At 42.2% G+C, this 14920-nt stretch overlaps 1 protein-coding gene across 6 annotated transcripts in view; it reads left to right on the top strand.

The window, feature by feature from the left end:
- LOC143845107 (uncharacterized) overlaps positions 1 to 9619 on the top strand; it is a 246604-nt gene extending 236985 nt beyond the window's left edge. For 3 of the 6 annotated variants that reach the window (XM_077353168.1, XM_077353167.1, XM_077353166.1), the window contains 2 exons: positions 8228 to 8375; positions 9074 to 9619. In XM_077353168.1, the coding sequence (XP_077209283.1) occupies positions 8228 to 8375; positions 9074 to 9105 (180 nt within the window). In that variant the 3' untranslated portion in view covers positions 9106 to 9619. Of the gene's footprint in view, positions 1 to 260; positions 2257 to 6483; positions 8376 to 9073 lie in introns of those variants that run through there. The other 3 variants (XM_077353169.1, XM_077353170.1, XM_077353171.1) reach the window with 3 other exon arrangements.
- Positions 9620 to 14920: the final 5301 nt, after the last annotated feature.

The following is a 14920-nucleotide window of genomic DNA, read 5'->3' as shown; positions in this document are numbered from 1 at the left end:
CTATTCCTGCAGTATATTGTACAATAAATTCATGCCATGTAGAACTCTACTTTTTTAACAATAGTGTCAGCATTTTATAGGCTATTTATTTTAAATGCATGAGTAACACTGCATCGTACACAATATGAGGAGGCAAAGGGTATTGCTGAAAGGCAGTTTTTCAAGTTGGAGAAAAGCTAACAGTTGAGTTATTAGGGGGTTTCTCTTTTTATTTCAATTTTATAATGCTTGCAAATGTGGTATACATAACTTATTTTTAGACTTTCTTCCATTATTGAACATGCAAGGATTTTGGAAGTTGTGCCATAACATTCATCTCGTCATGAAATTCTGGCCTCTCACAGACAATGGGAGATCTTTCTAATCCAGATTAACAAATAAAGAACAGTTTGAACTGTCTAATACAAGAATTATCCTCTTTCCCAGAAGATAGATATTTAAAATAGGAAAACTGTTCACTCATAAGCAGAGTTACATTCTTCTTGAAGTCAATTGGTTTAGATAGTTGTGATTCTGTTTAGGATGACAAAGCTACAGTATTTACATAATTTCTGTTTTATGAAATAAAAGTTGTCTGATTTGATTGTATTTGTAATTACAAATAACAGAGAAAAGTGATCGGAAGGGAATCTTCTAAATGTACTGTGGAAAAGGAACATAGAAGAGGAGGTCAAAAAGCAACAATACTATAATGCCTTTTGTTAGGCCATATAAACCACAGATTCTTTAGAGCTCTTCTTCAGTAAAAACAAAAGGAGAATGTAGTGTAGATATGTGCACAGAAAAAAAAAATCAGACCATTTCAGATTTGGCTGGAATCAATTTGGCCGAATCCAAATCTCCCTGAATTGCCCTTCACTGGGTTGGATTTGACCAAATCAATTTTGTCTGATTTTTTTTAATGTGCATGCTTTTCTCCCCTCCCCTACCTTCCCAGGCAGCAGAACACATCTCTACTGTCTGAGAAAGTGGGGGGAGGCATTTAAAAGGTGCACCAAGTAGCTGATCTTGACAGATCAGCTGATTGACAGGCCCTATAAATGCCTCCTGACCCCAGCCTTCTCTGCCTGACTGGTTATTTCTGTTTGCTGGAACAGCTGATCATGACAGCTGCCTGGCTCACTCTTATACGCCTCCTCCTGGAAAGGCAGGGGGAAAGAAAGCGTGCTAGACAGCTGATCTGCCATGATCAGCTGATTTGTATGCTCTCTCCCCCCCCCAAGAACTTTCTTTAAACTGGTTGAATCACTATTTGGATACCACTGATTTGGCTGGTTTAAAGTACAGGAATGGATGATTTGGATAGGACTGAAAAGTACCCGAATCAACATTTCGGATTATCCGAACCAAATCACCCATCTCTAAATGTGGAAAAGTTATTTCTGGCCATGGTGGAAGATCTCAACAATCTGCTTTTTGTATAAATTGAGAAAATGGATTTCAGCAGTTCTAGAGCTACCATCTGTCAGGAGAGGTTGGATTTCTCCTGGAATTACAGCTGCTCTCTAGACTGCAGAGATCAACTCTCCTGGAACAAAATGGCGGCTTTGATGGAGGTGGAGGGTAAACTGTATGGAATTGCATCACTCCTGAGTTCCTTCCCAAATCCCACATTCTGGAATTTCCCCAGCCACAGCAAGCAGCCCTAAGGGTATCGGAAGCCTGCTTAGATTTAGATCCAACCAGCTTTTCTGAGGGTAAAAAAAAAAGGGGGAAGGTTCTCTTTGACCATCCTCAAAAATGCTATTTTAAGAATTCTGAGGAAAGCCATGTAGAGCAGGAGCTGTAGTATAGATACTCTGTGAGATAGGTGGGGCCAAGAGAGCTCTGAGAGAACTGAGAATGCCTCAAGGTCACCCAGCTGTTAGGGGAGGAGTGGGGAATCAAACCCAGTTCTCTGAATTAGAGGCTGCCACTCTTAACCACTCCACCACCATGGCTGTACTATACCATATTGGCGCTTAAAGATGGCAGGACACCAGGAGTTGGAAGGGTTTTCCAGATATTATTACCCAATTGACCTTCCAATATAAAATGTTCTTTCATGCTGTTCTTATTGTCTGGAGTACGGGGGGGGGGGGGATATTATTGCGTTTTAGAATATTTAATGCATTTTAAATCTGTAATCCTGGAGATAAATTGCCATCTGTACGGTGATAGTACCACTGCAATCTTTTTTATCAGCACTTCTGCCAACAGAAGTTGATTCCTTATTAAGAAAGCAATGGTAACTCACTTTAACTTGGTGAGAAATCAGTTCTCTAAATAAAAGGCAAGCAAAGTTTAACTTTGCACAGGACCCCCCCCCCCCCCCCCAGTAAGAGCCTGGTTTTTTATCTAAAACAAAACAAAAATAAACCCAAGATTAAACATTTTCTAAGCCCAGATAAGACAAAAGAGAGAGCTTGCTTGGTGTAGTGGTTAGGAGTGCGGACTTCTAATCTGGCGAGCCAGGTTCAATTCTGCACTCCCCCACATGCAGCCAGCTGGATGACCTTGGGCTTGGACTGATAAAACTGTTCTGACCGAGCAGTGATATCAGGGCTCTCTCAGCCTCACCCACCTCACAGGGTGTCTGTTGTGGGGAGAGGAAAGGGAAGGCGACTGTAAGCCACTTTGAGCCTCCTTCGAGTAGAGAAATGAGGCATATAAGAGCCAACTCTTCTTCTTCTTCTTCTTCTTCTTCTTCTTCTTCTTCTTCTTCTTCTTCTTCTTCTTCTTCTTCTTCTTCTTCTTCTTCTTCTTCTTCTCCCCACCCCACCCCCAAATGCTCGAAATCAAACAAGCCATAATAAGATCAGACGGTTTGGGTAACTAACCTATTACTTTGTGAAGCCGTTTACACCTATCCATATGCCACACGCAATGCTGAAGCTCTCTTGTTACATCTTAGAAAGTGAATCAAATCATCCAGGCTGATTTGAAATGCTCGATCAGATATGGTACACTGACTGACACTTAAAAAGAATGAAGCGGTAACTGTAGCTTATTTTCCGAAACACTCTTGACACTAATGCTAAATTATAGCTTGGAATCATCAAACATTTTTACCTTTATGAGGAAAGGCTTTTTACATATTTAACATAATTCTAGGGAAAATATACTGGCATTATGTATAAAGATATGTACACTGTAACCAAAGGGCATGTATATTCCCCAGTAGAACACTTTTGCGATGTTATTGCCATTTGGTGTCATTTCCTAACAAATATAAAATACAATCGGTAAACAAACTAGACTTTAGATTTAAGCTGACAGCTGTTCCTTCAGAAGCAATATTCAGATATTTAATCTTCAGAGCACTGAATATTTTGCGGCCGTTGGAGCAAAATATACTTTTAGTAAATGCCGGGCTGCATGCTTTTTATGCATTATTGCTGCATCTGGTAATGACATAGAAAACAATCTTTGAAGAACTTGCACAGTTGTGACTAGTGAGAGTCCCCTGGTAAAAATAACCAAGTCACTTAGTATTTTATCTTAGGGGAGTAATCCCTAAACTAGACTGATACCCATCTGGCTGGCTGACTTAACCTGAAGTTCCAGGGAAGAAGAAGAGTTGGTTCTTATAAGCCGCTTTTCTCTACCAGAAGGAGCCTCAGAGTGGCTTACAATCGCCTTCCCTTTCCACAACAGACACCCTGTAATGTAGGTGAGGCTGAGAGAGCCCTGATATTACTGCTCGTTCAGAATAGCTTTCTCAGTACTGTGGCAAGCACAAGGTCACCCAGCTGGCTGCAGCGGGGAATCAAACCCGGGTGGCCAGATTAGAAGTCCGCACTCCTAACCACTACACCAAGCTTGATATGTGTATAGGGAGAAGAGAAGGATGAGCAAGTATCACCATTCCCAATCAGAACCAAAAATTAATATAATGATGGAAATGTATGTAAAGAATGAATCACAGGTGCTGATTTTGAACTGGGTTAGTTGACCATCTAGAGCAGAGGAGAACAAACTGTGGCTCTCCAAGGCCTATTCTGCACACAATAGAAAATGCACTTTCAATGCACTTTAGAAGTAGATTTTCCTGTTCTGCACAGGAAAATCCAGCTGCCAAAGCACATTGAAAGTGAATTATCCTATGTGTGTGGAATAGGTCCTGATGTCCATGGACTACATTACCATATGCCAGAGTCTGGCCACCTCTGATCTAGAACTGTCCATCTGCTGAGGCCCAGTTGTGCAGATAACTTTCATTTTGAGTAGCTGGTTTCTAGCTGGTCAGTCATTGCTCACAAAGCTAATTAGGATTATTGAAGGAACTCCTTGGGAGTAGATACTGTCCATCTTTCAGCATTGTCCTCTTCCTTCCATGTCTGTTCAAGTCTACGTTTTTGAAAGGTTAACGTCTGCCAGTATTTCTGCATCTTCTGAATTATGAATGGTGATTCATGGGAAAATCATAATTTCTGCACTGCTGAAGAGAGTTTACTCCACTTGAGCAAAGGCACATGTCTGAAATGAGTCTTCTTTGCTTGATGTAGATCTTTAAGACATAACAAGCAGAAATTATGTGTATCAGAGTGTTTCATTCCAGCAAGCTCCACAGGCGACTTTCTCCAAGTAGGAGAGAAGGTGTGTTTTGCTTCCCCACCGACCATGCATAACTTCATGTCATGGCTTGTACGCCATGACTTCATATCATGACCCACTCCAAGTATACATTAATTCACATTTTAAACATTTAAATTTTTGCAATAGTTGTTTAGCATAGCGTCTTGCTGATTCAAGTGGAAATACGACTGTAAAGTCAAAGATAATTACCAAAGCAATATTAGTTCAGTTTACCTAAACAAAAATATAACCTTTTCAAAAAGTACCTTGCAGCTACCCAGATTGACAAAATGCATCAATTATAATTTTTTCTCCCTTTTATAATTACACCTTGAAATGAACTTTTGGTCTAAGCTGGTTAATTGAAAGGTTACTGGTATCGAGTCACTTTCAGAAATTACCTGTGCTTTAATTAATTTAATCAGATGGTGTCCAATAATTTGAGATGTATTTATATTTGAGATGTTTTTGTATTTAAACATGTTATAGTTTATTGTATGCAAATCTGTTACAACATTTAAAATGCTATGTGATTATTAGCAGTATAATAGTAGCAATCATAGCATTTGATATGTTACAAGTGGGGACCCACAACATGTTTGTAGATTGTTTTTGTTTTAATTGCTCTTTGTGTAGCCCTTAAATTCATATTTGTAGCCCCTAAATTAAAATTTGTGTATGAACTACACTTTGGAGCGTGAATTCTACAGCTGATGTGGAGCAAGTTAAAAATACTTTTCTACTTGCTTTAGATCTGTTTCCTCTCTTTATTTGCTTTCCCTCTTATACTCTCTATTCCTTTTTCTTCCCCCCCCCCACCCATGATTTGCTTTTCCTCATTCTTCAATTCTGTTTCCCTGTTCTCTTCACCAGCCCTCCCCTCCACCCGTGCATTCCTTCCCTCTCATCACCCTATTAGCCTTCCTTGGCAGCATTCCCTTTTTCCCCTCTCAGAGCATTCCATCTTTTTCTTCCCTCTTTCCTCCAGTTATACACATCACCACAAACATTCATTCTGATCAAAATTTCCTCTCCCTTTACCTCCTCGTTTTATCCTTGTCTAAACAGTCAGGTGCCTCTACAGTACACCATGACTGCCTCATCCCATTCTCACAGCCCTTTCTTTCTTTCCAGCCCCCTTTGACCCTTCTTGTTGTCTCCCTACCATGGCTTCATGTCAATCCCACCCATAACACAAGTCCTGAATTTCTCCGCCAACCCATCCATTGTCCCATTCTGTCTAACAGCCCCTGAGACCATCCTCCTCCAACCTGTCCCATGTCATTTCCCCCAGCACTTCCACTGTCTTGTCCCTGAAATTCTTGCTACCTGTCATCAACAGTGAGTGGTGGGATCTGGGGGTAGCTTGGGCAAACAAAAAGGGTTGAGTGTGGGTCAGTGTCATGGGTCAATGTCATGGGCTCACCTCTGCCATAATGAGTGAGAGGAAATGGCCTCCACTCACTCTCATGACGGTCCCTCACATCCTGTTCCCCTACATCTCCATGACAATCCTACCTAATTTGCTTTCATTCCCATAGAATCATAGAATCATAGAGTTGGAAGGGGCCATACAGGCCATCTAGTCCAACCCCCTGCTCAACGCAGGATCAGCCCTAAGCATCCTAAAGCATCCTCTTATCCCTCTTTTAACCTTCCCAGGCAGCTTTTCCCTGAGGACCCCATACCACCCCCCCCTTTTTTTTTTTTTTTTTGCTGTATCTGGCTTGTCCTGCCTTCCCTGCTTCTTCCTCCCTCCCTTGTGCACTACCTATTTTTCTCCCTTCTGATCCTCTGGTCACCCTCAGGAGGGGGGGGGGATGTGTTATTGTTTGCTTCCTGGCCCCCTTTCTAATTGTCTGTTCATTCCTCTTCCTGGCTTCTAATTTCACCTACTTGTTATTTTCTTCCTCCCCACCCTTACAGGCCCAGCAGTGTCTCCTTCCCCTCGTAAATTATCTTCATGGAAAATCATGGCACCATGTTTTAATACCTTTTGGATTTTCTCTTACCAAAAATGCCTCATAGTTTTGTCTGTGTCAACTGAGCTTGGCCAAACATAATTCTCTCCCTCCCCACACACACACAGACACACAGACACACACACATTTGCGGGAACCTTAGCCCTCACCCAGCATCCTTTTTTTTGTCATGTTCTTTCCTGCCAACTTGAATTTTATTCCAGATCTGCAGAACCTATCCATTAGCTTGGTGTGCCCTCATTGAGTCTTTGGCTATATTTGGCCATTATGTAGACCATAAAATTGAGACATTATATAGTAAAATGTACATGTCATGAGGCAAAAGCCCAGATTTCAGTAGATGGCAGAAACATTCAACTTTTGCAGCTGGATTGCCCCGTGCAAAAGTGCATTGAAATTGCATTATCCAATTGAGCGCCATGATTCCTATCTTAACTTCCTAATTTCTACATGTCTTTTGTTCCTTTTGGTTGATTTACTTGCTCCTCCTTTCTTTGACTGGACATTGACCAGGGAGAGGGAAGGACTTTATTTCTCCCCTTTTCCCAACACCAAGCTACAGCATGCCCTTTTGATCTAGGAGCTGAGTCTCTTCCCTCCCCAAGGCACACTGCTTTTATATGTCACAGAAGTAGAGATGGATGATTTGTCTCACCATGAATCTTCCTTCTTGGTGGTCCAGGGGTGGGGCAGTCTCTTCCTATCTGAAGGTAAAGCATGGCTCTTGATACAGAGAAGGCCTCCTGTCAAAACTTCACCCAGCTTCCATTCTTTCTAGTGAGAATCTCTGGAGACTGTTTCCACACTGGGGACTTCGCTGCCCTGGCTCCCATGCATGAGCACAAATTGGGGATGCATGAGGTGCACTGGGCCAAATGCAGGAAAAGGCCGGGCCACCCACCCCGGCTCAAACTCCAGCTTGCAGCCCAGCACAAAGCCTCCAGTGTGGAAATGAGTTGTCTCAAGGTTTTTTGCAAGGTTACATTGATTTGTTTTTCCTGACTGTTGGTTGGAAGCTCTTTCTTGGTTTACTATTGTTCAAACGCTGGGGAAAGGGAGTCATAATGCTTCAGGACCAGATTGGGCTCCAAGAGAGAAGCCCTTTCCTTTCAGGAATTGCCCAAATTGCCGAGCCTGCCTGCCTATAGAGAGGGGCTTCTTCCAGAAGTAGCAACTGCCCCATCCCTGGTAAGTGAGACCAAGAAGGTAAGTGAGACAAACCTTCCTTTTTTCTTCACATACAAGCAATATATCATACAAGAAACAAAGCTGAGTTCGCTAAGTATATTCGTGTCCCATTATTTTTATGTTAGGTTGAAGGAAAGGGGGGAAAACGTAGGTGAATTTACCTTTCATATGTATTTAATCCTTCAACCCAGCCATTGCAAACAATACTGGAGAATAATCGCTTCATAATAGCTCTCCTGTAACAGGGTTATGGCAGGGCTGTTAAAAAAAATGTCACAAAACCCGGGAATGGAATTCAACCATGAAACCCAAATCACACATTGCCACAAATCTGGGTTATTGGCATGACAGTACCAAATTTCGCACACAAAAGCGCTACTAATCTGTGATTTCATTTTTTAAAAAAAATGCCCTGAGTCTGCTTGCTTTTGTTTCTTTTAACTTGAGATTTGCACTGAGCCATGCCACAAACAATGTATCTGAATCCCGTAATTTTCCAGGCATTCTGTGACGTTAATGGAATAAATTTTGTATATAATGAAGCGGGCCCAGTCATTCAGGAGCACATAAGTGAAATGGATAATACACTGGGAACTTCTTCAGACATCAAGCTCAGGGAACGAAAGAAGAGAACAGCAAGGTGGAAAGGTATTACTTTCAGTGACTGCAGCTAGCTATGAGGCCGAGGAAGCATGGAGTGCAATGCTTTGTCTTGAACCAAAAGACCCCTCTCATTTAGTGATCTTCCTAGGACACGTTTGCCTTTTTTTCAGACACTGTTTTGTCCCTAGGAAGGGGCATCTCTGTATGGCATAGCACTTGCTTGAGAGAGAGAGAGAGAGAGTGAAGGATTGTGAACTCTTGCAGAGCAGCTCCTTGAAAGCAGGAGCTGTCAAGGGCTATGATCCACAGTATGATGCCCAATGTGATGCCCTCCTCTTGTTTTGGCAAAGGGCATGAAAGTTGGTGTTGGCAAGGGTTAGCTGCCTTTCTGGGGGAGATGCACCTCATTAAATAATTTAGCAAACATCATCCTTCCTGTGGTGGGGTCCTCTAAAGTTCTCCCAAGCTCAGGACATACTCCAAAGAAAGCGCATGATGAACCTTTGTATCCTCTTAAGCCCTACCAAAGACAGGACAATGGCCTGAGATAACTGTAAGGGAGCAAATGATGGGTCCTTGCGCGACCCCCCCCCCCCACACACACACACACAGGCAGACCCAAAGTGTAGGTTGGAGAGTGACAAGTGAAAATATAGCGGATTCGGGTTTGTTGCATGTGAAAAAACAAGAGCTGGGAATAGTTATGATCTAAACAAGTTGAATACTTTCTTTTTCATTTGTAGGCAACCATCTTGTTGGCCTGGGTATGAACTGATCCATCGAGACGAGGCTTTTCACATTGTCATTCATCTGATTATCTTCACCAGGAGCCAATAAAATTCTTTTTCAGACTCATGCACTGTATTGTATGATACCGATGAGGAACTGGTTCAGATGTTTATGTCCAAGTTATAGCTGGCAGATGACAACATTTTCTGTTGGATTGCAAAGACGTCCTTCTTTTGACTTCAATGTATTGGCTTTGTTGTGTCGTTCCATGAGCCACAAGAGAGGTGTCGTTTCTAGATTTTCCGCTGAGCATCAGCCATGTTTTTGAGCTCTGATGCCCAGCACAGCTAGGCTTTCTTTGGTTTGTTCTTAGTTTATTTGTTCAGTCGACTTAGTACTTAACGTGCGAATAATAAATGCATCACTATCTGGGCATTCTTCCTACTGGCCACTAATGGGTTGAGACCGATTACTTTGCTTAGTATATAAATTAAAAAGAGTTGAGATGGATAGTTTTATAAGTTTGAAAGATTGCTGTTAAAATCCTTGTAGACTGGAAAGCAAGACCTATTAAACGTTTTAAAACTTGAATGAATTCGAGGGATACTTCCAAGTGATGTAATTGTCAAATCATTGTTGCCTAAAGAAAATTATCCACCACACTTTACACTAGCAATGTTTTTACACCTTATTGTGGTCCAAACAAGTCTGAATTTCCATAGCATTCCTAACTAGGAAGGCTGAAAGAGTGAGAGTATGAATCTGGATTTTTGCATGGAATTTGGAGTATATTTTAATGGTTATTTCTTCCATAATTCATTTCGCTTACAGATTCAAACTGACTTGATTCCTGCCCAGTGTGTATGGTTTGTTTGGCCAAGAACGGACTAGTGCTTTGGGACAATTTTATGTTATCGTTTCAGGAACTTCCACTGAGCTCAAGTGCATCCTTCCACCAAACTATAAAAGACCAGCCCAAGAGCCTCAGCTTCTGTCACTGCTGAGCTAGGAGCAGCCTGGAACATAGGCTGAGGCGGGAGGTGCCCTCTCACCATAACAGCTTCAGAGTTTGCAGCAAGATGCCAGGTAAGTCTAGCAGTGGGGCTTAGGCAGGACACCAAAGGATCAGCAGGTGAGAGGACTAGCCAGTAAAGCACTAGGACTGTTTTAGAGACAAGGTTTTCATCCAGCCACCACTGGGGCAAAGAGCAAAACTGTTTCAGAGGCATTTAGAGCAAAATGAAAGCCAGTCAGCTGCTTGAATGGATGAAGCACGAGATGATATTCTTCCTGTCTCGGAGTTTGCTGTCCAAACAACAGAGGGCAGGAAATAAAACATGGATCAATGTGGAGGTGCCAACTTCAAAGTGGGGACTAAAGTTCTCCTGGAAGTATAGCTGATTAGATTGCAGAAATCAGTTCCTCTGAAGGATGTGACAAGTTCAGAGGGCAGCCTTTATGGCATATCCCACTGAGACCCCCACCGACTCTACCCTCCCTATTCACCACCCAAGTTTCCCAAGATACAGTTGGCAACCCTAGGCCCGAAGTACCGATAAATGCATAATTGTAAAGGGACCCTAAGGCTCGAGGCGAGTTACAATATTAAAAACCCCAATAAAAACCCTATACATATTACAAACACAATACAAAATACAAAGATGTGAGGGTAAAACATTGGGTGTTTCCACACAAGGACCAATGTTGCCAATTGGTCCCACAAAGCGGAAACGCTATTTTTAATAGTGCAATCTCGGCGTTACGCATACCTGCCTTTGTAGTGGAATCCTGGCCGTCAATCAAACGAACAGCCAATGGGCGGTTGTTATCATGCTCCCGAAAAGCCCCTCTCCCTTTAAGAACAGGGTTTTTTTTTTTAAAAAAAGAAAAACACACGTTGCAATGAATATGCCTTGATTCCTCCTAACGTAGAGACCCATCTAGCTGGCGTGTGAGCTGGGGAGTCATCGTTACCACGCTCCCCTGAGTGAAAAAAAAATCCCCCCCTGTGCACGGGCGCAATCTTCGGCCAAAAATAAAGGGAACTTGCAAACAGGGCTGTGTTGTGCTTGGGGACTTAGGGGAGCTTTAAAGCACTTCTGTGGAGGGATTGTAGCCGGAGAAGCCTTGCTGGGTGAATAAAGGCTCACTGGTTCGTTGCTTTCTGCTCGCTCCGATAAAAAAAATATGGCGATCGCTTCACCGGAATTTCAGAGGAGAGAGCCAGGGGGAGGGACTTTGTTGGAACCGCAACAATGGGAACGCACAGGTCTTTTTCGCTAGTGTTGCAGATTGTATGCAAGAGTGTACTGCTTTTCGGAGGGTGAATCGACTTTTCCCGATTTCTCTTTAAGCGCTGCAACGAATCGCTTTTTGCGGGACTGTTTCAGGAGTGTTGCAGTCTGTGTGCGACGTCATGCGGAACTGCAGATTAGTAGCGTTTACAAATTGCAAGCCTTCTGCTACATTAAAGTCGTGCAGAATGGACCATTAAAATGTCATACAAACCACCCCAAAACTTGAAGCCTGAAGAATGTTTCAGGGGTTTCTCAATGGTAAAAACATTGAGAAAGGTTGGCTTAGATCCAAGTTCCTGAAAAGGCATGATGTCCACAATGAGGACCGTCCTGTTATCTGAATGGTAGCAGGACCACTGTTGGACAATGGGATAGCCCTATGAGCCTTCAGAGCAGTCCTTCCTTACCTAATTATCCGAGCTAATGAATAATGATAAGCACTCTTTGTGTAGCATTGTAAAAACACCTCCATTCCATCTAGGCAGATTAATTTTTGTGTTCTGCTTTCATCAATCCTCATTGGTTGGGTTTTCATTGATAAGTATGGCATAAAACTTGGCTCTTGAACAGATTGTTTTCTCCTCTGCGGTTATTAGCAGCCTCATCCATATCACTTAGTTATAGTCACATAGTAATTGCCTGCCTATGGTGGTATTCCTTTTACAATTTCCTCCTGTACAGCTGAATATATGTAGTCATTACTGAAAAGTGTAAATAAGGAACCCTTTTAGTAGCATAGTTTCCCTAGGTACCCACTGTGCTCTTATTATCTACAACGTACTCCCCCATCTGTAGTTCTGGTCTATTATAGGATAAAGACATAAGTATGAATTAAAAATTAAAATGCTTGCGTTGTAGACTGGAGAGCAAGGCCTATTAAAACATACCCGGCACACAAAAGCTCCCACTGCACTTAGATGGATTGCAGTGAGCACCGGTTAAAGCAAGCTGATGAAAAATTAGAGATTTTCATCATTCAGTTAAATATAGTGCTAAGTGGTATGTGCTAGCATTAAAAGCAAATTACTTAGCACTTCACCAATCACAGCATGGGCACGTTCTATTGGAAACAGTATTTTCAGGAGTGCTAAGGCATTGGTTTATTAAATAAATCAGCTGGTAACACTGAAGAAGTCAGCTGAAGAAGGACCAGCCAAGAAAGGGAACGTGTGAATTATAATCTAAGAGACTGGGAAAGAGAATTTCCAGTCAATTGACATATTTATTGGGATTTGTTTACCTATTGGAAATAATTAGCACATTTTGGGGTGCCGGAGAAAGCTATAATAGTAGGTAAGAATGAACAAGAGTATCTTCAGGTGTGCATTCCCCAAACATATGGGTTGGAGCCAAAATCAGGTTACTCCAAAATGGAAAGGAAAAAGAGGAGAAAGAACTCCAAAAAATGAATCATAGAACCAAAAAGGTTAAAGGAATAAAAGAATATGAACGTGTGGCCTACTGTTACAAGCGTTCCACAAAAAATTAGAAAGATTATAATAAAAATGCATGCATTTCCTTTCTTTGTAAATTAATATATGTATTTTCATTACAATATTTCTAGTTCTTTTGGTAAAACATTTATAAAGGTAGGCTGAATGTTCATATTCTTTTAACTGTTTTAGACCCCTGATTATTTTCTCCAAAATGGTACCCAGACCCTCAGCAGTAACACTGCATGATCAGTCAGAAAAAGGAACAAAAAAGTTCCCTTCTATTGACAGAAATCTATTCGCAGAAACTTTAGTCTGGATCCAACCTATGTACTGTACTGATGCACATCTTGGAACGGGTCATGAGATCAGGGGGCATCTTGATTCGGTCCCTCTATTTTGAAACATATCGGCACTGCCCAGATTTGTACAATCAGCTGGAAGATGTGCACACAGATATGGTTCAGCAAGGGAAGAGGTTCAAGTTCTGTATCGAAAGGCAGAAAAAGGTCTCGCAGAAATGTGATAACCTTTCTATATTCCATAATGCTAGAAATTTTATCAACAAGGGTAAGCCACTCTGCCCATTTTAAGGATGAGTGACTAATAAGTAGTCCTATTTGATTTTTTAAAATAGTAATATTGATCAAATGTACTCCTAGAGAGGACTCTCCTGTGGTTGGAAACTCAGAAGGGGGAAGAGATTAAAGCATCCTGCATTCCCTCAAGAGCAGCTTTGCTGGCAGGGGCTCCTGGGAATTGTAGTCCATGGACATCTGGAGGGCTGCATTTTGACTGCCCCTGCTCAAGAGCACCTCTGCATCAAAGAACATGTATCATCCAAGCTGCTGGCTATAAGTGCTTTCAAAAACAACCTGTGTATTTGATCATGCTCATGGAAGTCAACACTGTAGGGCTATGTCAAAAGAATTCCAACTCTCACTTTAATTTCTTTCTCTGATGAGAATTTCTGGGTAAGAAAATGCCTTTTTGCCACTAATCTAATGTCTGGCGCAACTGTTTGTAATGCTGTAAGTATACCCAGGAGTTGCCATTGTGTACACAAGTTGCTCAGTTGTAGCTTGTATTGTGGAAGTCTACTACACATCACATATTTGGACAAACGTCTTTATTTGGAATTTATCAGGGATTTTCTAAGTGAAAGTAAAATATGCAAAATAAGAGGCAGTTTTCATAGCCTGCTTTCTCTATGCTAAGGAGTCTCAAGGTGGCTTAGAATCACGTTCCATTCCTCTCCCCGCAACAGGAATCTTGTGAGGCTGGTGGGGTTGAGAGAGTTCTGAGAGAACTGTGGCTGGCCCAAGGTCTTCCAGCAGGTTTCATGTGTAAGAGTGGGAAATTAAACCTGGTTCTCCAGATCAGAATCCACCACTTGGGATGAGCACAAACTGGCTCATGCAAAACAAACGTTTTTGATGAATTTTGGTCAGTCCGTGGTTTGTGAACTGAAGTTCATGGCAGGGATTTGGAATGGGACAGGATCTCAGTGGAGCGTAATGCTATGTAGTGCACTCTCAAAAGCAGTCATTTTCTGTAGGAGAACCGATCTCTGTCACCTGGAAATGAGCAGGAAAACCTAAGGTTGCCAGTTCTGGGTTGGGAAATACCGGAGGATTTTGGGGGTGGAGCCTAGGGAGGACAGAGACTTCAGTGGGGTATAATGTCATAAAGTCCACTCCCCAAAGCAGCCATTGTCTCCAGGAGAACTTATCACTTTAGTCCAGAGCAGGGGTAGTCAAACTGCGGCCCTCCAGATGTCCATGGACTACAATTCCCAGGAGCCCCTGCCAGCGAATGCTGGCAGGGGCTCCTGGGAATTGTAGTCCATGGACATCTGGAGGGCCGCAGTTTGACTACCCCTGCTCTAGAGATTAGCTATAATTCCAGCGGATCCCCAGGTCCCACCTGAAGACTGGCATCCCTATATTATCACTGTTTTGAAATTACAGTGTAGCAGATGTGATTTTAAACAATTCTTCTCATCTGGTCCTGCCAATCCCATGGCTTACACTAATAGAAAGGAAGTGACACAAAGGTGAATTAACTCATAAGAGAATACCTCCCAAATGCTCGTGAAGGACATATCGGATGCCCCTTCTCTGCATGACCT

This window comes from Paroedura picta, chromosome 9 (genome assembly GCF_049243985.1).
Source record: "Paroedura picta isolate Pp20150507F chromosome 9, Ppicta_v3.0, whole genome shotgun sequence".
Classification (NCBI taxonomy): domain Eukaryota; kingdom Metazoa; phylum Chordata; class Lepidosauria; order Squamata; family Gekkonidae; genus Paroedura; species Paroedura picta.
This window is presented reverse-complemented; position numbering and strand designations above follow the sequence as displayed.